Genomic DNA, 23,799 nt, shown 5'->3' on the forward strand with positions numbered 1-23,799 from the left:
AAAAACCAAGGCTGGGCAAAGAGGTCTGAAGTGCGGACCGCACAAATATTGTGCGGCCGCGAAAGCCATGATGCTGCCTCCATCATAATAATGCGGTCCGCAAGAGGGAGATTCAGAGAGTGTGATTTTGGGCTAAATAATGAGCACGGACCTCACCAGAAATGTGCGGCCGCGAAAGTCCTTGTGCCGACGCAATTGAAATTACGCGGACCGCGATGTCTAAGATTCAGAGAGCTGACTACTTGAGCAAAAGAGAGAATTCTGGTGCGGCCGCGATCGAAATTATGCGGTCCACAAGATGAAGAATCAGAGAGTTGATTTCAAGCTAAACTCAAGCAAGTGCGGACCACATCACTTTTATGCGGCCGCATAATCTGGAGCGCGACCGCACTTAGAATTATGCGGTCTGCGAAAGTTCAGCTCAATCCAAATCCAAAAGAGAAGAACACAGATCGTATCAGAATTATGCGGCCGCGAAAGCAAGAGTGCGGCCGCACTCAGAATTACGCGGCCGCACAACCTCCGCATGGGAATTTTTGTTAGATATTTTCAGCTTAGTATAAATAAAACTTTTTGTCATTTTTAGGTTATGTGATGTTTTGTATGAGCACCTAAGACGACTGACTTTTCTGTTTTCAAAAATTTTGTACTAGATTCACTTCTTAACATTAGATTTTCATTCCATAAATTAATATTAAGGATTTTATCTTCATTTCATCTTTAATTTCTGTTATTTCCATGAGTAGCTAAACCCATAGCTAGGGTTGTGACCTAACCCTAGTGTGAGTATTTAATGGGTATTTGATTTTAGGGCTTGAATGTAAATGGGTTAGTGATATTTAGCCTAGTTCTTGCTAAAACTCAAGAATTAGTGGTTGCAAACATTGATTCATGCCTTTATGACTTAGTCTCTACTTGAGAAAAATGGACTAAGTCTAGGACAACTAGGCTAACAAGGAATTGGGGTAAACTCAAGAAATTGATAGCCCCAATTAAAGGGTTAAATCTAGAGATAGTAATACCCAGCTTGAGTTAATATTACTTGATTTGCATGAATACCCATTTGGACTTGAGAAAGCCAAATTGGGCAAAATCACTCAAACTATCGAGAGATATAGAGTGAGTACCCCGGGTGTGATAATTATATTACAATCCCAACTAATCAAGCTTGACCTAGATTTTGCTACCCGTTAGATAGCCACCAAGGTAGAAGTCACTACCCTAGTCTCTTTAAACATTTGAAAAACAACAACAAAAATATTGTCCTTAGTGTCAATTATTGCAATCTTTAGAGTAAAGTTAGAAGTAGAAATCAAACCCAAACTTGTGAAAGTGTAATTAGATTCAAAACCCGCATCTAGCTTAGATATAAACCTAATTCCAAACATTAACTCCCCGTGGATTCTATCCCGACCTAGTTGGCTTAAAACTGCATCGACCACCCTCGCTACTCAATAGTAGTGTATGCTTAGACCCGATCAATTTTTGGCGCCGTTGCTGGGGAGTTAAATGGATTTATCTATATATCTAGGTATTTGTGTGTTTTGTCTTTCTTTCCTTCCGAGTCACTAATTTTGTTTGTGAATTGCATTTAGGTACAAAATGGCCCTTAACAACGAGCCCCTCGGAAATTTACCATTGAGGGAGGAGGTAGATGATGATCAAGTGGATGAGTTTCATCCCGAGCCTCAAGTAAACAGGTGAGGCCGACCGCCTCAAGATAATGTCCCAAAACCCTCTCCCACCTCCACCAAGAGCAACGCACTGGGTGTTGCCGAATAAGGGCTATGCAAGTGCAATAGTCCCGCCCCGAATTAGGGCGGGCAACTTCCAAATTACCAACGTGATGCTTACACTACTTGAGCAATGGGGTTTCTTCACCGGAGCTCCACATCAAAATGCCTACAAGTATCTCAAGGGTTTCGTCGATACTGCGGTTAAGGCTGTTTCCTTTTTCTCTACGGAGAAAGGCTTTAGACTGGTTATAGAGATTGCCCAATCATTCCATCCACACTTGGGATGAGTTGGCCGAGAAGTTCATTGCTAAATTCTTCTATCCGGGGTACATGGCTACACTAAGGGATGAAATTTTAGCTTTCAAACAAGAGCCCAATGAGCCATTGCACGCGATTTGGGAAGGATATCACACCTTGGTCAAAGAATGCCCGAACAATGATATGACCGAGGCCATGATCCAACAGACCTTCTACAGGGGGATCAACATAACAAATCAGTATGTGGTAAATCAACTCGTTGGGGGTAACTTCATAAACACGCCTTATGCTGAAGCTTGTGAAATCTTAGATGGGATGGCGGACACCTCTTCGGCATGGCAAAGTAGAGCCAATGTTCCTCAGGGTGACCCAAATGTTATTCATCTACATAAGGAGCTACATGATCATGGGCAAGCTATTGGGGAGTTGACAACCACCATGAACCAATTGCCCAAGGCTCAGCTTCAACATGTTCAAGGGTCAAAACAGATGAATGCTATGGAAGGGGTGAACATGATGGTAAACAAGAGACGACCACGAGGTCAACAAGTACAAAAACATCCAGAACAATTTGAGCAAAGTAATAGTAGGTATAATCAAGATGATTAATATGATTAGCAAGATGAAAAGGTTCAATATGTCAACAATTATCAAGGTCAAAGAAGCAATGCTCCAAATCAACAACAATGGAGATCACAAGGAAACTAAGGAAGCTGGAACAACCAAGGCCACCAAGGAAATTGGAGTGGTGACAATAATAATAATCAAAGCAATTGGGGTAATCAAGGTAATTAAGGAAATTAGGGAGGAAATAATCAAGGTAATTGGGGTGGCAACAATCAAAGCGATTGGGGGAACAACAATAATCAAGGAAGTTGGAACAATAGCAATCAAGGAAATCAGGGGTCGGGCTTTCAGAGGCCCCCGATGTATCAACAACCAAACAACCCGCCTCCATATCCGTCGCAAGGTCCTAGTTCTTCCAATAGTGAAATGGGACGGATTGAAAACATGTTTAAGCAAATGATGGAGAAAAACGCCGACTCTGATGCCCAATTAGCCTCCCACAATACTTCTTTCCGCAACTTGGAGGTTCAACTTGGCCAAAATTCTCAAGCTTTAAATACTCGCCCAAAGGGGGCACTACCTAGTGATACAGTGGTGAACCTGAAAGGTGGGAATACGGGGCATGCAATGGCCATGACAACAAGAAGTGGGAGAGGTGGAGTTGCTAGTACCTCAAACCAAATAAGACATGTGGGCGATGATATGTTGGTGAAAGATGATGATGATACAAGCAATGATGTTCAAGCTAATGAAGAAGAAAGGATTGATATTGATGAAAATGTGGAGGAGACACAAGAAGAAGTGAACCCGTCTAGGAAGCACGTGACTGACATCCCGAAACCGGTAGTGCCAAAGGCTAAGGTACCAATGCCAAGTCCTCCTCCTCCATACCCTCAAAGACTTGCGAAGCAAAACAATGAGAATCAATTCAAGAAATTCATTGATATGATGAAAACTTAGTCTATAAATATGCTGTTGGTTAAAGCTTTAGAACAAATGTCGGGATATGCCAAGTTCATGAAGGATTTAGTAATAAAGAAGAGATTAATGAACTGTGAAATGATCAAAATGACATATCAAGTGAGTGCTATGGTGCACTCCATGGCTCCAAAGTTGGAAGACCCCGGTGCTTTCACAATCCCGTGCACTATTGGGAGTGCCGATTTCGCCAACGCTTTATGTGATTTGGGGGCAAGCATTAACTTGATGCCCTATTCTGTGTTCAAAACGTTAGGAATTGGGAAACCAAGGCCCAAATCCATGAGGTTGCAAATGGCGGATCAGACAATGAAAAGGCCATTGGGAATAATTGATGATGTGTTAGTTAGGGTCGGCAAGTTCATCATTCCCGCAGATTTTATGATACTTGACTGTGAGGTTGATTACGAGGTGCCAATCATTATGGGGAGACCTTTCCTTGCTACAGGGAAGGCCTTAGTTGATGTGGAAGCTGGAGAGCTCACCTTCCGGGTGGGCGATGAAAATATGGTATTCCATGTTTATAAATCAATGAGGCAACCAAATAGCAACGAAGTGTGTTTGTTCGTAGATCTCGTGACCGAAGTAATTGTTGATGACACAAGTGCTGTGATAAATGTAGAAGATACCTTGGAAATTGTGTTGTTGAATCATGATGAGGATGAGAAGGAAGGATTTGTAGAATGTGTCAATGCTTTGCAAGTAATGGGATCAAATACTTATAAGCCCCGAAAACTTTCCTTGTATCTCGAAAACCGGAAGACTCCACCAACAAAGCCCTCAATCGAGAAGCCTCCCACCTTGGAGTTAAAGCCATTGCATTCACACCTCAGGTATGAGTTTCTAGGCCTTTGTTAAACTTTACCTGTTATTATTTCCTCGTGCATAACTAACGTGCAGGTAGATGCCACCCTTGCGGTGCTTCAAAGGAGAAAGAAAGCAATAGGTTGGACATTGGCAGATATTCGGGGTATAAGCCCCACCTTTTGCATGCACAAAATCATTTTGGAGGAGGATGCCAAATCCTCCGTGGAACATCAAATACGATTGAATGAGGCCATTCAAGAGGTAGTAAAGAAAGAGATCATCAAGTGGTTGGATGCCGGGGTGATTTACCCCATTTCCGATAGTTCGTGGACCTCGCCGGTGCAATGTGTCCCAAAGAAAGGGGGCATGACTGTGATCACAAATGACAAAAATAAATTGATCCCCACAAGAACTGTCACCGGGTGGAGAGTGTGCATAGATTATAGAAAGCTCAACAAAGTTACACGAAAAGACCATTTTCCGCTTCCATTTCTTGATCAAATGTTGGATAGGTTAGCTAGACGTGCTAATTATTGCTTCTTGGATGGATATTCCGGATATAACTAGATTTTTATTGCACCTAAAGACCAAGAGAAGACCACCTTCACTTGTCCATATGGCACTTTCGCATTCTCGCGGATGCCATTCAGTTTATGCAATGCACCGACAACTTTTCAGCGGTGTATGATGTCCATCTTCACCGATATAGTGGAGGACTTTCTCGAGGTTTTCATGGATGATTTCTCTGTCGTGGGGGATTCTTTTGAACAGTGCTTGGATAACTTAGATAAGGTATTGGCACGTTGTGAAGAAACTAACTTTGTGCTGAACTGGGAGAAGTGTCACTTTATGGTCAAGAAGGGCATTGTCCTAGGTCACATGATTTCCAAGAATGGTATTGAGGTTGATAAAGCAAAAATTGAAGTGATATCCAAACTACCCCCTACTTCCATAAAGGGAGTGAGAAGCTTTCTAGGTCATGCGGGGTTTTACCGCCGATTCATCAAGGACTTTTCTAAGGTGGTAAACCCCTTGTGCAAACTCTTGGAGAAAGATGCCAAGTTCCTTGTCAATGAAGATTATATGAAGTCATTTGAGCTACTCAAGTATAAGTTGACTACCACTCCTATTATTACCGCACCAAATTGGAGCTTACCATTTGAGCTCATGTGTGATGCAAGCGATGTGGCAGTTGGTGCGGTATTGGGGCAACAAATTAATAAGATCTTTCATCTGATCTACTATGCTAGCAAGACCATGAATGAGGCCCAAGTCAACTATACGGTGACCGAGAAAGAACTCCTAGCCATTGTCTTTGCTATGGAGAAGTTATGCCCGTACCTAATGGGTACAAAGGTGATTGTTCACACTGACCATGCGGCACTTCGTTATTTGATGAGCAAGAAAGACTCTAAGGCAAGGTTAATGCGGTGGGTACTTCTATTGCAAGAGTTTGATCTAGAGATTCAAGACCGAAAGGGTAGTGAGAATCAAGTGGCGGACCACTTGTCCCGATTGGAGGAGGAGGGGAGGCCACATGATGTCCTTGAGATCAATGGATCATTTCTTGACGAACAACTCCTTTTCATTTCTATGACTGGGATGCCATGGTTTGCCGATGTGGCCAACTATCTTGTGAGTGGCATTGTTCCGAATGAGTTCTCCTCAAACCAAAGGAAGAAACTCAAACGGGACTGCCTGGACTACTATTGGGATGAGCCATATCTCTTTAAAATTTGTACTGATGGTGTTATCCGAAGTTGTGTACCAGAAGAAGAACAATTGGGTATTCTTGAAGCTTGCCACTCTTCGCCACATGGTGGTCACCATGGTAGAGCGAGAACTGCTACAAAGGTCTTAAGCTGTGGATTCTATTGTCCTACCTTGTACAAAGAAGCTAGCGAGCTCGTTAAGCGTTGTGATGATTGCCAAAGAGCCGGTGGGATCTCCAAGAAAAGTGAGATGCATTGATATTTTCGATGTGTGGGGCATTGACTTTATGGGTCCATTTGTCAACTCGTGTGGGAACACCTATATTCTTGTTGCTGTGGATTACGTTTCTAAATGGGTTGAAGCTGTGGATTTTCCCAACAATGAAGCACGAAGTGTGGTGGCTTTCTTGGAGAAAAACATATTCACAAGGTTCGGCACCCCAAGGGCCATCATTAGTGATGGGGGTTCACATTTTTGCAACAAAGCCTTTGATACTTTACTCTCCAAGTATGGTGTCACTCACAAGGTGTCAACCCCTATCACCCCCAGGCAAGTGGACAGGTTGAAGTCTCCAACAGGGAGATCAAGAGTATTCTATCCAAGACTGTCAATGCAAATCGGACTGATTGGTCAAGGAAACTTGACAATGCTCTTTGGTCCTATAGAATAGCTTACAAGATTCCAATTGGTATGTCTCCGTATCGGTTGGTGTTTGGGAAAGCATGTCACCTTCCGGTGGAATTAGAGCATAAGGCCATGTGGGCGTTGAAGAAATTGAACCTTGAGTGAGATGTAGCTGCTAATCTTCGGGTGGAGCAATTGAATGAACTTGATGAGTTCTGGTTCCATGGTTACTCCAGTTCGTCCTTGTATAAGGACAAGATGAAGTACCTATATTATAAGTATATCCGGAACAAAGAATTCAAAGAAGGTGACCTTTTTCTTTTATTCAACTCTCGGTTACGGATGTTTCCGGGAAAGCATAAATCAATGTGGAGTGGTCCTTTTGAATTGGTAAATGTGACTCTTTTTGGTGCTCTTGATTTGAAAAATAAATATGGTGAGATCTTTAGAGTCAACTGGCACCGGGTGAAGCACTACCTTGGTAATGATGGCCACGTTGTGGCATTGCTCCATTTTAAATGAATGATTGTAACATGCGTCGTGCCGCGACGTTAAATCCCGCACTTCTTTGGAGGCAACCCATGTGTTTTTCTTTCTTTTGATTTTCTTGTTAGATTAGGCATTATTTTGGACTAACTGTTTTGTGAAGTGTATGAAGGAATTGGGTGTGCAATGCAGAAAATTGACAAGACAAAAATTGGCCAAGTGGTGAAATTGTGCGGACCGCACAAGCCCTTCGCGGTCGCACAATTCTGTGTGCGGTCGCACAGCTGAAAGATGGAAAATTCCAACTCTCTGAAGTTTGGCCTGACAAAATCCCTTAAGGATTCGTGGCCGCGATCAAAATTTCGCGGACCGCAAGATTGTGCGGCCACAACCATTTTTATGCGGACCGCGTCACTGAATCAACTGCTGAGTTAGAAAAGGTAAAGAGTGCGGACCGCACCAAAATTGTGCGGCCGCACTCAGGTAAGTCGGTAGGCCAACATGGTCAGAGTATAAATAGGACTTTTTGAGACTATTCACACTTTACACCCTCTGGCCTCTCAAGCTAGACTAAAGCACAGTGCATTCTTTCTTGTTTTCATTCTCATCCCATATTCATCAAGTGTTGATTTCCTACTACATTTCATTACTGGTATGTTGATTTCAATGAATTAATTTCATCTTCTTCTTTTTTCTCTTTGTTTTAGTTTTTTTTTTTTATCTAGGGTTAAATTCATGCCAAAAATATCAAATTGATGCTTGATTCTTGCTTAGAAGCATGTGGGTAGTGTTTGAATGCATAATGGGGGCTGGGGTTAGTAGCTTTTATTGTTTAATTTCCACAAATCATGCATACTTAGTGAAAATCCTAGTATTAATCGTACTCCAGTGCCGCTCTGATTTGAATTTCGCGGTCACACACATTTTTGTGCGGTCCGCGCTAGGGTATACGGCTGCATACAAAATTGTGCGGTCTGTGATACCCTAGGTTGAAGGCACTTGTCATTGCTAAGTTTGTGCGGCTGCACTCAATTTTGTGTGGTTCACGGTTGGTTTTTGCGGCCGTACTCAATTTTGTGCGGTGCGCACAATTAAACTTCAGAAACCTAACAAATCGATTTTGCGGCCGCACTCAATCTTGTGCGGTCCGCGATGGGTTTTCGCGGCCGCACTCAAAAATATGCGGTCCACGCTGAGGTAACTTCAGAGAACCAGTAGTCTGAACCTGGGATCTCCGCGACCGCACTCAATTTTGTGCGGTCCACGATGGGTATTATGCGGCCGCACTCATTTTTGTGCGGTCCGCGATGGGCAGTTTGTGACCACACTCACTTTTGTGCGGTCCGCGCTGCCCTGTTCTGAGAAGTAGTGTCTTTCTTTTCAACTGTAATTTAATAACACATGTTGAACCATTCTAACTGACTTTCACTACTTGTGTGTTGCAGACAATGGTGCGTTCTCGTGGTCGAGGTGATACTTCCAAAGGGAGGGCAGAATCCTCCCGAGGCTGGGGTAGAGGAAAGTCTAACATGCCACTATCAGTCCAAAAAGTCTTGGGCAAAAAGACTACTCTCAGTAGACCAACTCCGGACTCCTTAGACAACAGTGAATACCTCCCATCCCGGGAAACTTCTGAGGGGGATTCTGTACAACCACAACCGGGGCAACAATCACAATAATTCCTCGTAAGACTCCGTTTAGTCAACGAACCTGCCTCCTCCTCTAGTTCTTCTGATGGCTCAGAGGGAGGTAGTCAAGCACCTAAACCATCTTCCCCACCTGCTATAACACCTTCCACAACAGCTACCCTAATCAATTTAGATGATGATGATGATGATGATGATGAGGTCCCGGATGACGGGAGAGGGGGTGACACAATTGTGGGAGGCTTGGCTAGATCAAGGAAGCTTGAGGTGTAGGCTGATAGATTTGTAAGTGAGAAGGCATATGCAAAATTTCGGGAATGGTGGACCCAAAGGTCGCTCACTCTTGAGCGATAATTCATAACCAAAGACCTAAGCCAGCACAATCCGAATGTCCTAAAGCAATTTACGGAGATAAAAGGATGGAAATGGTTCACCGGCCAGTTGTAAGATGCCAATGAATACTTCGTCAAAGAATTTTATGCCAATGTTTCCCACATAAAAAAGGGTACAAAGGTGACGAAGGTCCGAAACTTGAAAATCCGGTTTGATGGCCACACACTGAACAAATATATAGGGTTTAAGGAGGTCGAGGCAGTGCAATACCTGGAGAAGCTAGCCTTGGGTGATGCAGTTCTCCTATGGCTAGCTGAGATACTTGCTATTCCGGGGACAACACCTGCATGGCTCACAATAGGAGTTGAAATTGTCAGAGCTACCCTTAACTTTGAAGCAAAAGGGTGGCAAACATTCGTGTGAAGCCGTCTTGACCCATGGCAGCATGAGAATGTCCCTCCACTCCCGCGAGCAATATTGGTAGCTTCCATCATGGCAGGCTATCCTATTAATATAGGAAACTTGATATCCTACAATATTTCCAATATAGTCCAGAAAGAAGAAAGATCGTATCCCTACCCCAACTTCCTCACAGAGTAGTTCCAAGACCAAGGGGTAGAGCCGAGACATTTTGATGTGGAGGTGAAGGTTAAAAAGCCTTTCTCATGGTACCACCTCCAGGGACCGGACAACCCTAAATTCAAGTGTAAAGCCACTACCTCCACTGGCCAGTCTGAAGAACCAGGGGTAGTGGCCACTGGGTCAGTTGCCGAGCCCTCTACAGCAGCCGGTACTTCTGCCGGAGCAGCTGCCATGCCTCCTTCTTCCTCTGGACCATCCCTCTCAGTGCCACTGTCAGTGCCCACATCTTCTACCTACCCTCAGACTGCACTGCAGGTTTCACAGACACTATCCAGTCTCAACAACTAGATGTAGGCAGCTACCGCAAAGCTGATTGCCATATCCAGTGCAGTGGCAGTACAGTCTTCAGCCCCATCAGAGCTTCAGGTACCTCCATTAGTGGAGGAATCCTTAAAGAAGATTTTGGACAACCAGAAGAAGATTTTGGACGACCAGAAGAAGATCTGAGAGACTCTTGATACACACAGGAGGATTGTCAAGGATTTGGGGAAGCAAGTGAAGAAGATGCGTAAGGCTCAGGCATCTAAGGAGATTGTGGAGAAGTTGAGCAAAGAGGTTGAGAAGATTGCTTCTGCTGGTGATATTCCACTGGACCTTCTCATGGAGGAGACAGTCCCAGCAGCACATGCAGCAGTTCCTGAGGCATCAGAGGCAACAGCCTGCCAGTCTGAGGAGCCGACTGCCACTTCACACACTGCTGAGGAGCTGATTCAGATGCTCAGCAACCCCGTAGTCCCCTAGTTAGAGGATGTGGAGATCCAGTTAGAGGATACGGAGGGTGCTGATGAGCCCATGCATGCTGAGGACCCCATCCATGTTGAGGACCCGATGCAGACAGAGACCACATAGGGAGTTTTCTATACTCTCTACCCCTTTTCCCTGTTCTTATTTGTTATGAGCATTGACGACAATGCTATTTTTCATTTGGGGGGTGGTCTATTTTGATTTGATGACATTTGGTATGTAATAACCATTATACTATTTTTCTTTATCTTTATTTATCTTTATTTTCACTTTTGGTATGTATATATTCTTACCATTCGATGTATATATTCATTTCCATTATGTATATATTCGCTTTACTTCATTTTGTACATATTCAGTCTACTTTCCGTAGTTTACTTCATAACTTCTTTCGTTATTTTTCCTTAGTAGCATAGCTTCTTATTTACTTTAGTAGCTTCTTTTTAAGTTGTTAGCTTCTTTTTACATTTTGTGAGAATAATAAGCCTTTGGGTTTCTTAATGCCACGGTTCTTTCCAAAGGTGGATGTTGTGTGAACTGAGTGGATCTTCCCAACGATGGATGGCGTGATAACCTTCTTAAGGGATTGAGTCCATTTTCTTTATGTTTTTTATATATAGTAGTAATGAATAAAAGTGTCTCAAGCAGGCTTCACTTGGTACTAATACATTTACCTTCGTCCTAATGGTTAGAAACAAGTTGATTGGCAAAGAATAACTCTAGTTTTGACCTTTAGACTCTTGTGTTGACTAAAACAATCATCGAGTGATTTCTTTGAGCCATTTGTGATTTTCAAACTTAGCTAGGGTTGTTTCTCTTTAACAATCCAGCAGCTTGAGAGGTGAGGTATTGAATTACAAGCCCAAGTTCCGTGCCAATAAGTCTAGAACTTGCCCTGAATGTTTGTCAAGGCAAAATTCTAAGTGTAGTTCGACTTGAGAAATGATTGTAGGCTCTCCTTGATCCAAATTAAAACTTGAAGGCTTCCGTAGCCTACCAATGTGATATCCCTAGTCAACCCCTTTGAGCCGAAACCCTTTTTCATTAAATAGCCATGTTACAAGCCTTTATCCATTTTATAATGACCCTCTCTTGGCACACGATCCTTCCTTAGCATTATTGATACAATTGGCAAAAACATAAGTTTGGGGGAGAGACGAGGAATATGAAAGTGATAAAAGGTACAAAGTACAAAAAAGAAATGAAGAAAAGGGAAGGCAAAGAAAAGTAAGAAAGGCCAAAAAGAAATATGTCAAAATGAAAGTGAATAAAGTAGAAAGTTGAAGGGATTCAAAGAAAGCAATGATAAAAGGCATGGAGTGATTAGAAAAGGAGAAAAATGATTGTCATGAGCAAGAAAGAGTGACATTACGTCTCTCTAATTCCCCTAAGGAAGAAGAAAATGACTCAAAGAGTCAAGAAAGTATGAGCCAAAAAGAGGAAATTGAGTGCTTAAGGAAAGATGAAACCATCATATGCCGATAAGTCCTACCTTGATCCAAAAGCCTTCATTACATTCTCGCAAAGGCCCTATATGATTTCAAGTTGAGTGAGCGTATATTAGTGGTGATTTACATAAGAGGCAAGCTTATGGTACTTAGAGCCGGACTTGTTACATTCTTTTGAGAGAGATGAGCGCACTTCTTCACAATCCTTATTTTGAGTGTTACATTTTAAAGTAAGATTTGCTCATAGAGAGTAGAGGAGGAGGAGTTTGGGTTCCACAATGACCTACATAATAGAGCGAGCTTCCTTGGTGAATTAAGTCAACTCTTGATGCTCTAGTGTCACAGTAGAACTATGGTACTCAAAAGGTCAAAACATGGTGTTGTTGATAATTCATTTGTGTTGAGGGTAATTGTTAGTCCCAAAATGATGCATGATTGATTCACCTTAGGCCAGCTGAACTATCCTTTTTTCTAGTGGATGTGAAAATTACCTTATTTGCTTGAGGACAAGCAAAAGCTTAAGTTTGGGGGAGTTGATAAGTAGGGATTTTAACCTATTATTTGCTCTCTTTTACTTGTGCTTTAGGCCAAAAATGCTTGAAGGTATTCCCGAAAACTAATAAAATATGTTTGCTTGCAGGAATTGTTCAAAATAAGCCAAAGGAATCAAAATCAACTCACAAAGGAGTCAAAAGTTGAACAAAATCCAAAGTTGGGCAAAGAGGTCTGAAGTGCGGACCGCACAAATATTGTGCGGCCGCGAAAGCCATGATGCAGCCGCGATCATAATAATGCGGTCCACAAGAGGGAGATTCAGAGAGTGTGATTTTGGGCTAAATGATGAGCGCGAAACTCACCAGAAATGTGCGACCGTGAAAGTCCCTGTGCGGCCGCAATTGAAATTGTGCGGACCGCGATGACTGAGATTCAGAGAGCTAACAACTTGAGCAAAATAGAGAAGTGCGGACCGCACCAGAATTGTGCGGCCGCAGAAGTCTCTTGTGCGGCCGCGATCGAAATTATGCGGTCCGCAAGATGAAGAATCAGAGAGTTGATTTCAAGGTAAACTCAAGCAAGTGCGGACCGCATCACTTTTATGCGGCCGCATAATCTGGAGTGTGACCGCACTTAGAGTTATGCGATCCGCAAAAGTTCAGCTCAACCCAAATCCAAAAGAGAAGAACGCGGACCGCATCAGAATTATGTGACCGCGAAAGCAAGAGTGCGGCCGGACTTAGAATTATGCGGTCGTACAACCTCCGCAGGGGCATTTTTATCAGATATTTTTAGTTTAGTATAAAAAATTTTTTTTGTCATTTTTAGGTTATGTGATGTTTTGTTTGAGCACCTGAGACGGCTGACTTTTCTGTTTTCGGAAATTTTGTACTAGATTCACTTCTTAACATTAGATTTTCATTCCATAAATTAATATTAAGGATTTTATTTTCATTTCATCTTTAATTTCTGTTATTTTCATGAGTAGCTAAATCCATAGCTAGGGTTGTGCCCCAACCCTGGTGTGGGTATTTAATGGGTATTTGATTTTAGGGCTTGAATGTGAATGAGCTAGTGATATTTAGCCTAGTTCTTGCTAGAACTCAAGAATTAATAGTTGCAAATATTGATTCATGCCTTTATGACTTAGTCTCTACTTGAGAAAGAGAGACTAAGTCTAGGAAAACTAGGCTAACAAGGAATTGGGGTGAACTTAAGAAATTGATAGCCCTAATTATAGGGTTAAACCTAGATATAGTAATACTCAACTTGAGATAATATCACTTGATTTGCATGAATACCCATTTGGACTTGAGAAAGCCAAATTGGGCAAAATTACTCACACTACCGAGAGGTATAGAGTGAGTACCCGGGTATGATAGCTATATACAATCCCAACTAATCAAGCTTCCCCTAGATTTTGCTACCCGTTAGATATCCACCTAGGTAGAAGTCACTACCCTAGTCTCTTTATACATTTAAAAAACAACAACAAAAATATTGTCTTTAGTTTCAGTTATTGCAATTTTTAGAGTAAAGTTAGAAGTAGAAATCAAACCCAAACTTGTGAAAGAGTAATTAGATTCAAAACCCGCATCTAGCTTAGATATAAACTTAATTTCAAACATTAACTCCCTGTGGATTCGATCCCGACCTAGTTGGCTTAAAACTACATCGACCACCCTCGCTACTCAATTGTAGTGTAGTCTTGGACCCGATCAAAGAGTAACGCACCAATACCTCCAACAAAAAATCACCGCAATATGGAAACCTTCTGAACCTCTAACTTTAATCGACCTAGGTTATGACTACTACCTCATTAAGTTCTCTAAATCAAAAAATTATGAGAAAGCCCTCTACGGGGGACCTTGGTTCATTGGAAACCAATTCCTTACAGTCAGAAAATGGGAACCTAGATTCATAGCCTCAAAGGCATCCCTAACCTACTCAGCCATATGGGCTAGTTTGCCCGAGCTCCCAACGGAATTTTACGACTATGAAATTCTTCAAAAAATAGGAAACAAGTTAGGTAAACTACTCTGAATTGATGCATGTACATCCTCAACCACAAGGGAGAAATATGCAAGGGTCTGCATTTTAGCACCCATAGAAAAACCACTTAAAACACACATTATCATCAGAAACCACTACCAAAAAATAGCCTACGAAGGTTTCAACCTACTGTGTGAATCATGCAGAAGACTTGGACACACTCTAAAGAACTGCCCTAACATAACAATACCTATAGAGGCCAGAATCACCACAAACAATGGAAAAACTCAAGAGGTTGAAAGCTTAACCAAAGAAATAGACCAATGGAATATTGTTGCACACTAGAAAAAATAAAAAAGATCACAAGAACACGCAAGGGAATATCATAGAGAACTACTAGGACAACTAAGGCAAGAAGCAAGATCCAGCGGCAAGGCTCCGGTGGAAAGTAACCTAGGACCTATGGAAGCAAAACTAGGGCAATCTCAGAAGCAGGAGTTTAGACGCAAGAACTCTGAAATATCCAACAATACACAAAACTCCTTTAACAAGGAGGGCAATACCCCAATCACTGAAGTAATTGCAAAGAAACTAGGTGAAGCCTCTAACGCTACCTACAATAATGGCGCTAGCTACTAACCAAACCTAAGAGACTTTAAAAAAAACCTTGGTACAGGACCCAAGCCCGTCAATGGTCACTCAATCTGAGAAGCATTTAATGTCCAAATTCAATAACCAAGAGCCCAGATCATTTAAGGACACTAATAAAGCCACCAAAACCCAAGTACCCAGCGGATCTTCCCCAGTAAGCCCTAGGGACCAAGAGCAAATAACAAACCCTCTAGATTATAACACCAATCCTGACAAAAGCTGCAACAGTATGGAACTCGACTACTCCACCACCCAAGATAATGTCCTAACAACATTAATTAGTGAAAGTAATCCACCCAAGTTAAAGGACACTTCACCTCAAAAAATCAAAAACATAACATCAGAAAGCATGTCAAAACTTCTTCCAACCAAAACCCTAGAAGCCATCAACTCAACATCTCAAGTTGACCAAGACTTAATCATGTCGGACATTAACATCACACCTCCACACCATAGCTTGAACACTATATCAAGAATCTCAAAAGAGACTACTTTACACACAAAAAAACACCAACCAACAGAGTGAGAAAGAAGAACACCATGACAAGATTCTCAACAAGCAGCTACTACATGCGGCACCAAAGGAACAGGAGAAACCATGCCCCACAGTCATGGCTAGAACATGGACTGACGGGGTACTCTTTGAATATGAACCTGCAACTAAATAGGCAGGATATCATCATCCAACTGGAGGATCCAAGCTACCTGGTTCAGATAGTGATAGAGGGTCTAAGAATAGGGTTGGACTACATAGCAAACCACCTAAGGTTGACAATGTCAAATAATCAGAACCCCATACAAATCAACCACCCAATCATGGGAACCCACCCAACACCATGGAGCCAACAACCAAGGATGACTTCATCAGCCCCAATAAGCCTAAGCATGAACCTACCTCTATTCCAAAACACCATGTACCAAAACCAAGCAACCAATCCCTACTATCAACCACCAACACACCACCAAGCCCCTGCACCAAACAACCAAGTGACAAGACCAATTCTGACCCATATGGGTGCCGGCATGACCTCAACAACAGTAGCTGCAGCAGTAGTAGCGGACAATGCACACACCCAAGCTCCACCACAAATGGAAGAGGAGGAAGAAGATGGAGGATCATCGACAATAAGACGGGTAGAATATGGCATGATAAGGGACCCAAAGACGCTGGTGTTCAAGGAAAAAAGCGAAAAAAGGTTCATCTTATGTTGCCCACAGGACTTGAGGAAATTCTCAATCAATATACGAGAACTACTAAGCCCTCCGACAATTTACAAGTACGGGATAGTGATGATCCCAACACTGTATGCAAACCATTGGATGAACCAAGGCAACAGGGCATGGGAGAGGCCATCGCCTCTAGCATGCCCAAGCTAGGCGCAAATGGAGATACCTCAAACCCTAAATAGATCAATCACAGTTATTATAGGGAACTGTAGGGGTGCGGAAAATGACGAGTTTAGAAGAATCTTTAGGTCCATCCTAGACTATAACAAACCTTTTCTGGTAATCCTACTAGAAACAAAGCTAGCAGACCATCAATCTATCGTTGATGACTTTGGATTCACTAAAATAACTCAAGTCGTGGCATAAGGCAACTCTGACGGCATGGTCATGATGTGGAATGAAGCAGAGGTGACAGTGGACCAAGTAGCAACTACTGATCAGGAAATTCACACAATGGTTAAGGTAAAAGATTCTCCCCATCAATGGCTTTTAACATTTATATATGCTAGTTGTTTAATAGAAGAGAAAAATATCCTATGGAATAACCTAAAAACAGTAGCAACTTCTTTAAAGGACCTTGGCTAGTCACTGGGGATTTCAACGAAGTAACTGGGGCAAACAAAAAATTCGGTGGCCTACCTATAAATAATAGTAGAGTTTCAAAATTTATAAACTGCTTAGACTACTGAGGACTCCTAGACCTAGGGTTCAAGGGCGCAAAGTACACTTGGTCAAATAAGAGAAAACAAATCAGAAACTATTATAATGGAAAGGTTAGACAGATATATGGCCAACTCGAATTGGATAAATCTATTCCCATAAGCCCACGTCACTCACCTTACTACGGTATACTCGGATCATTTCCCTATCAAATTAGATTTGAAAATAAATGTGTACCGTAACAACAAAGTCTTTAGAATCAAATCCATGTGACTCTCTCATCCCATGTTTAAACACCTAGTAAAGGACTCTTGGAACTATCAAGACAACATACTAACGACTATTGATAATTTCACAGGTAGAGTAAAAGAATGGAATGTCAATACTTTTAGAAATATTTTCCACAAAAAAAACGTTATCCTATCAAGACTAAACGGAATCCAAAATTCTCCCAAGTACACCACTAGTCAATTCCTATTGGACCTTGAAGCAAAAATACTATAGGATTTTAATGGACTTTTAAAATTAGAAGAAGAATTTTGAAAACTTAAATCAAGAATTCAATGGCTAAATGAGGGCGACGCTAACACAAAGTTCTTTCATATCACTACCATGCAACGTAGACGAAAGAATAAAATCCTTAGCCTTAGAGACGAAGGAGGGAACTGGTACTACGAAAAAAAGAGATTATCCTCATAATCATTGAATTTTTTGGGAAATTATTTACCACTAGCCAAGACCTTTCACATTTAAAATATACCCCAATGTCCTATTACGCTACTTTAGATAGTAATAACCAATGCGACCTAAGCCTAGATCCCTCTATTAGTGAAATAAAGAAAGCCTTTTACTCATTCAAACCTTATAAAGCTCTGAGGCCGGATGGTCTTCACTCCTTCTTCTACCAAAAATTTTAGAATAAAACGAAGCACTACTTAATAGACTTTTGCAAGAATTCTTTCAGTAGTAAAAAAATAGCAGAAGAAATGAACAAAACCTACATTTGCTTAATCCCAAAATGTCAAAATGCTGAAACTATAAAGTAATTTAGACATATTAGTCTTTGTAACACCACCTATAAGACTGTCATAAAAATCATCGTTAATAGAATCAAACCCCTTCTTCCAAAAATCATCCACCCCACTCAGACAAGCTTTCTTTAGGGGATACGGGCTGCAGATAATGATATCATCGTCAACGAGGTAATGAATTGCTTTAAAAGGACTAAGGGGAAAAAAATAATAATGATCAAAATAGATCTCGAAAAAGCTTTTGACAAAATAGAATGGTCCTTCGTTAGATTCTCACTAACCTCTCTAAAATTCCCTCAAGACCACACAAATTTAATCATGTCCTGTATTTCTACTACATCAACCTCTATCCTGATAAACAGTTCCAGTACAGACTTCTTTAGACCCACAAGGGGAATCAAACAGGGAGATCCCCTATCCCCTTACTTCTTTATCATCTACATGGGAATATTATCCAGGCTTATCCATCACGAAATTGACTGTTGTAAATGGGATCCTATTAAAATATCAAACAAAAGGTCCTAGTTATCGCACCTTTTCTTTGCCGATAATTTAATTCTACTGGCAGAGGCCAACCAAAAATGTTGTAACTTAATAATAGACACACTCAATAAATTTATAATTATTCTGGCCAAACTATCAATTTCCAAAAATCAAAGATAATTTTCTCCAACAATACCCCCTTAAAAAAAAGGAAGACATTAGCCAATTCCTATCTATGAGATACTCTAATGAAGTAAAAAAATACCTAGGATTCCCAAAATAAACCACTTGAATATAGCAGGTAGAACTACCTTAATTAAAGCCACACTAGCAGCCATACCTAATCATGTTATGCAAATATTAAGCCTTCCTAAAAGCACTCTAAAAAATATAGACAAAATTCAAAGGAACTTCTTGTGGGAAAGTGCCACCTAATAAATTAGGACACTGTGACTAGGCCAAAGAAAGAGGGAGGATTGGGTCTCTATAAATCAAAATAAAAAAATAATTCTTTTAATGCAGCCCTGGCATGGAGGTATGTAAAGGAAAAGGACTCACTTTGGGTTCGAGTCCTTCAAAGCAAATATAATGACAATAAACACACTAATAAATGGAGCACTCTCGATAAAAAGGGCTCTCACATTTGGAAAAACATAAATATTGTGGAGGGGGGATGAGATTGCGAAAGAGGCATTCAATGGGAAGTGGGCAATGGGAAATCAATTAATATCTGGCAAGATGCTTGGATAACCAACTTAGGCCCCTTAAGGACTCTTATCCATAGCCCCCTAACAAATAATGAACAACACCTCCTCCTAATAAACATTCTCGAGGGCGGCTCCTTTAATTTAAACAATCTCTCCTTCGAGCTCCTCGATAACATTTGCAAAAAAAAATTTCAATACCTATGTAAAACAAATTCAGCCAGGCACAGACAAGTTCATATGGATTAAGGGATCAAACAGGGATTTCTCTACAAAACCTGCCTATCAAATCATCGCAAATCATACAGAGGCAAATGGAAATCCGGTGAACTATACTTGGCTATGGAAGCTGGATACGCTTAATAAAATAAAAATATTCCTCTGGGTGGTAGTCCATAACAGACTTCCAACATCAAAACTGCTTTTTAATAGGAAAATTATTGCCTCTAGTCTATGTAACATCTGTATGTCTGAAGAGGATATGGAGCATATGCTCTTTAATTATCTACATTCAAAACCAATCTGGGACCAATTAGACAATTCTTATAAATACTCAAACCAATCCCACAACGACTTCACTATACACAACTGGGTTAAACTACAATGCCAATCGAAATCCAAATTCAACAGATATATAGGAAAGGCTGACATCATGCCCTTCATCCTCTGGCACATCTGGACACATAAAAACAACTATATATTCAACAACAAAAAAAATCCACTGCTATTAGAGCATATCGTCAACAACACAATATTATACAAATTGTTAACGACTTCAAAGAAGAAGCCATGCCCAAAGATGATTATCTACATAAAATAAAATCCACCAGACGCAAGATTATTCAAGTTAAACATTGATGGCTCGAGCATGGGCAACCATGGAAAAAGGGGCATTGGTGGTATTTTTAGAGATATCGATAGTAATTGGATCCTGAGATTCAACATTTCTATACCTCACGCAACTAATATCTACATGGAAGGCCTAGATCTCATGCATGATCTAAGGATAGATTTGCAAAAAAATATCATGCCATTAGTAATTGAAACAGACTGCAATGATTTAATCAGCATGCTTACTATTACACGGCGTCTTCTTGAAGTTCCTTGGAAGGGCGACGTAAGGCTAAGTAACCGATGTCAGTACGGTTGTTGTCCACCAACTGAGGTCCCCTCCGTACGCTAGACTAGATTGTCAGTGTCGTACAGGAAAACCAATATCATGAGCAATTGAAAGAGAGCAGAAAAGAGAATTGAGAATGAAAGAAAGCTTGATTGCATTAAATGAAAGCTATTACAGAAAAATAAGACGGTGTCGGGGGGGGAGAGACACCAGTACAGAGAATTATTTGCTTACTTGAAAGTTTTGATTGCTTGGTCCCCCTTAATAATACTTAAAAAAAATAAACCAAAGTTACATGACTAGACCTATGAAAGATGAAAAATCACACTTAAAAAAAATGCAGCAAAACTACTCTATATTTACAATGAAAAGGACTTAGTCTTCTACAAAGCAGCAACAAGTCCGTTAGCAGCAACTTTGTCTTTAGCATCAGGGTCTGCGAGCGCGGCATTGTCTACGCGCGCGGCGCTGTTGGCATCTGCTTGTGGCTGCGCGCTGGCGATGGCTATCGGTGGGGCGACAGAGGCACATGCGCGCTTGTCACTTGGAGCTGCCGAGACCACGGGGCCGACCATGGCGACGGGCATTGGGAGGCTGGCCAGGACGCCACGGGGCGCGTCCAAGGGGTCATGGGGCATGGTTGGAAAGCCGCCCATGACATTCTCCCCCACCTGAGTTGGCGACGTCCTCGGTGCCTTCCTTGCAAGGTAATCATTAATCAGGCTCTTGTAGGCTTTGAGGTTTGTTCCCATCTCCTAAGTATTCTCCTCTGCATCACATCCGTGCCATTTCACCAAGAACTCCTGGTGATCTTTTCTTGAGGCGTGAATCACTCGATCATCAAGAATAGCTTCAGCACGCCTTTTCCCTGTTGAATTGGGGCCTCGAATACTTGGTATTGTGAGTTGGCTTCGTGAAGGATCCTCCATATCTTCCCGAAAAGGTTTCAGGAGACTGACATGGAAAACATGATGGATTTTCCACCAAGCTGGGGTATCCACCCGGTATGCAACTTTCCCAATGCGCCTTTCAATGGACAAGGGTCCAATATATTTTTGCAATAGGCGAGGGTCATGGACCCCTGCAAATAAGTACCGCTTTGGGATTTTGACCATCACTTTGTCTCCCACCTGATATTCAACAAAGCGGCGATTCTGATCAGCATGCCTCTTCATCCGCTTTTGGGCTTTGACAAGATAGCTCCGCACTATCTCCAAATTTTGCTTCCATTCTTTTGAGAAGCTAGTAGCCCGAGGAGATTTTGATATGTTTGGTGCGTTCACTGTGTGTGGGAGTAGCGGTTACTGTCCGGTAACAATTTCAAAAGCGCTTTTGTTGGTACTTGAGCTCTTTTGTGAATTGAAACACAGTTGAGCAGCATCCAGAAGCTTCACCCAATTCTTCTGTGATCCGGTCACAAAGTGCCGGAGATATTCCTCTAGCATGCCATTGAATCGCTCCATCTGGCCATCAGATTGCGGATGAAAACTTGAGCTATGACTCAATTTTGACCAGAGGCACTTAAAGAGTTGGGTCCAAAAATTGCTAGTGAAGCGTGAGTCGCGATCACTAACAATGTCTTTAGGTGGGATCCAATATTTGACGACATGAGAGAGGAATAGTCGAGCTGTATCTTCTGCTGATATATATTGTGGGGCTGCTATAAAGGTAGCATACTTGGAAAACTGATCCACCACAACCAAGATAGTTGTGAGATATCCGACCTTGGGCAATCTGGTGATGAAGTCCAGGGAAATGCTTTCCCAAGGTCTTTTTGGGACAGCTAGTGGTTCCAAGAGCCATGCCTGCGTCAAGCGGTCTGACTTATCCTTCTGGCATACTAGACAAGTCTTCACATACTGAGCGACGTCATCGACCATTTGAGGCCAATAATATGCACGGTGAAGTAATGTCATGGTGCGTTCCTCGCCGGGATGACCGACCCACAAAGTATCGTGGCATTTCGCAAGAAGAGCCCGTCACAGATCTCCTCCTTTAGGAACATAAAGTCGGTTCCCTTTCACCTTCAAGAAACCATCTTCGGTGTAGAACTGGCGAGTCTTGCCCTGTCCTACCAAATCAACCAAATACTGTGCAGCAGGATCCTTGATGAGTAGATCCTGTACCTGGTCTTTTATGGTGGTGGTTACTTCGCTTCCCTTTAGGGCGACGAGTACACAAATCGATGCTAGATCAGCTCTTCGACTGAGTGCATCAGCAACATGATTGGTCTTTCCACTTCGGTACTCCAGGTTGAAGTGAAATTCCGCTAGGAGTTCCTGCCACCTAGCCTGTCGACCATTCAGCTTTGGTTGGGTCATGAAGTGGCTAACGGTTGTGTTGTCTGTCTTGACCACGAATGGGGCTCCCAGTAGATAATGTCTCCAAAGGCATAAGCAATGAACGACAACCAATAATTCTTTCTCATAGGCGGCATAGCGCCGCTCTGCATCCTTTAGTTTCCGGCTCTCGTACGCTACGGGATGCCCTTCTTGTAGCAACACTCCACTAAGTGCATAGTCGGAGGCATCCGTTTGCACTTCGAATGGCTTGGCCAAGTCAGGTAGGGCCAAGACTGGGCTACTAGACATAGCCATCTTCAATGCGTCGAAGGACCCTGCCCGCTTGGGGCCCCAATCCCACGGGGTGGCCTTCTTGAGAAGTTCTATCAGCGGCACTGCAATGAGGAAGTAAGTTTTCACAAAACGCCGATAGAAGTTGCATAGACCAAGGAACGACCTCAAGGCATGGATATCCTTAGGAGGCAGCCATTCTGTAATGGCCTGAATCTTCTGCTTGTCCATCTTGATCCTCCTTTCCTCGATGACATGTCCGAGGAAGTCAATTTGTTTCTGAGCAAAGGAGCACTTGGATAGCTTCGCATATAATTCGTGCTCCCGCAATCGGGCTAGGACCTTCCGCAAACGCTCCAGGTGTTCTTCCAGTGTCTGGATATATACCACAATGTCATCCAAATAAACCACGATGAATTCATCAATGTATTCTCGGAAGACTTGGTTCATCAAGGTGCAAAATGTGGCTGGCGCGTTAGTCAAGCCAAAGGGCATAACCAGGAAGTCGTATGACCCATATCTTGTCACACGGGTCGTCTTGTGCTCATCACCATCTGTAATCTGAACTTGCCAATAACCTGTCCTCAGGTCTATTTTGGTGAATACCGTCGCACCACCCAGTCTATCAAACAAGTCTGCCATTAGCGGAATAGGGTACTTGTTTTTCACGGTGATTTTATTTAGAGCCCGGTAATCCACGCATAGTCGTAAACTACCATCATGTTTCTTTTGGAATAGCATAGGGGACCCGTATGGGGACTTGGAGGGCACGATGATCCCTGTGTCTAGTATTTCCGTCAATTGTCTCCGAAGCTCGGAGAGTTCGGGTTATCACATTCTGTACGGCGCCCGGGCAGGTGGCTTCGCACCCGGCACCAACT

At 42.2% G+C, this 23,799-nt stretch overlaps 2 protein-coding genes across 2 annotated transcripts; both read left to right on the forward strand.

Annotated features, from left to right (window-relative positions):
* The first annotated feature begins 3,557 nt into the window (after nt 1-3,557).
* On the forward strand, nt 3,558-4,397 carry LOC138897850 (uncharacterized). The gene is made up of 2 exons (XM_070183869.1): nt 3,558-3,687; nt 3,796-4,397. Exons 1-2 carry the CDS (start codon nt 3,558-3,560, stop codon nt 4,395-4,397), a joined length of 732 nt encoding a protein of 243 aa, XP_070039970.1.
* Nucleotides 4,398-5,033: 636 nt separating this feature from the next.
* On the forward strand, nt 5,034-7,205 carry LOC138897851 (uncharacterized). The gene is made up of 3 exons (XM_070183870.1): nt 5,034-5,546; nt 6,244-6,451; nt 6,856-7,205. Exons 1-3 carry the CDS (start codon nt 5,034-5,036, stop codon nt 7,203-7,205), a joined length of 1,071 nt encoding a protein of 356 aa, XP_070039971.1.
* The last annotated feature ends 16,594 nt before the right edge of the window (nt 7,206-23,799 follow it).

This window comes from Nicotiana tomentosiformis, chromosome 8, assembly GCF_000390325.3.
Source record: "Nicotiana tomentosiformis chromosome 8, ASM39032v3, whole genome shotgun sequence".
Lineage (NCBI taxonomy): Eukaryota > Viridiplantae > Streptophyta > Magnoliopsida > Solanales > Solanaceae > Nicotiana > Nicotiana tomentosiformis.

Bases quoted from the DNA above. Each gene is read 5' to 3' on its own strand.
- LOC138897850 (XM_070183869.1), top strand. From the start codon at position 3,558: ATGTCGGGATATGCCAAGTTCATGAAGGATTTAGTAATAAAGAAGAGA. The intron at 3,688-3,795 runs GTGCTTTCACAA...TCAAAACGTTAG, and splicing joins TCCAAAGTTGGAAGACCCCG to GAATTGGGAAACCAAGGCCC.
- LOC138897851 (XM_070183870.1), top strand. From the start codon at position 5,034: ATGTCCATCTTCACCGATATAGTGGAGGACTTTCTCGAGGTTTTCATG. The intron at 5,547-6,243 runs GTATTGGGGCAA...TGTACAAAGAAG, and splicing joins GCGATGTGGCAGTTGGTGCG to CTAGCGAGCTCGTTAAGCGT. The intron at 6,452-6,855 runs GTGTGGTGGCTT...AGTGAGATGTAG, and splicing joins TCCCAACAATGAAGCACGAA to CTGCTAATCTTCGGGTGGAG.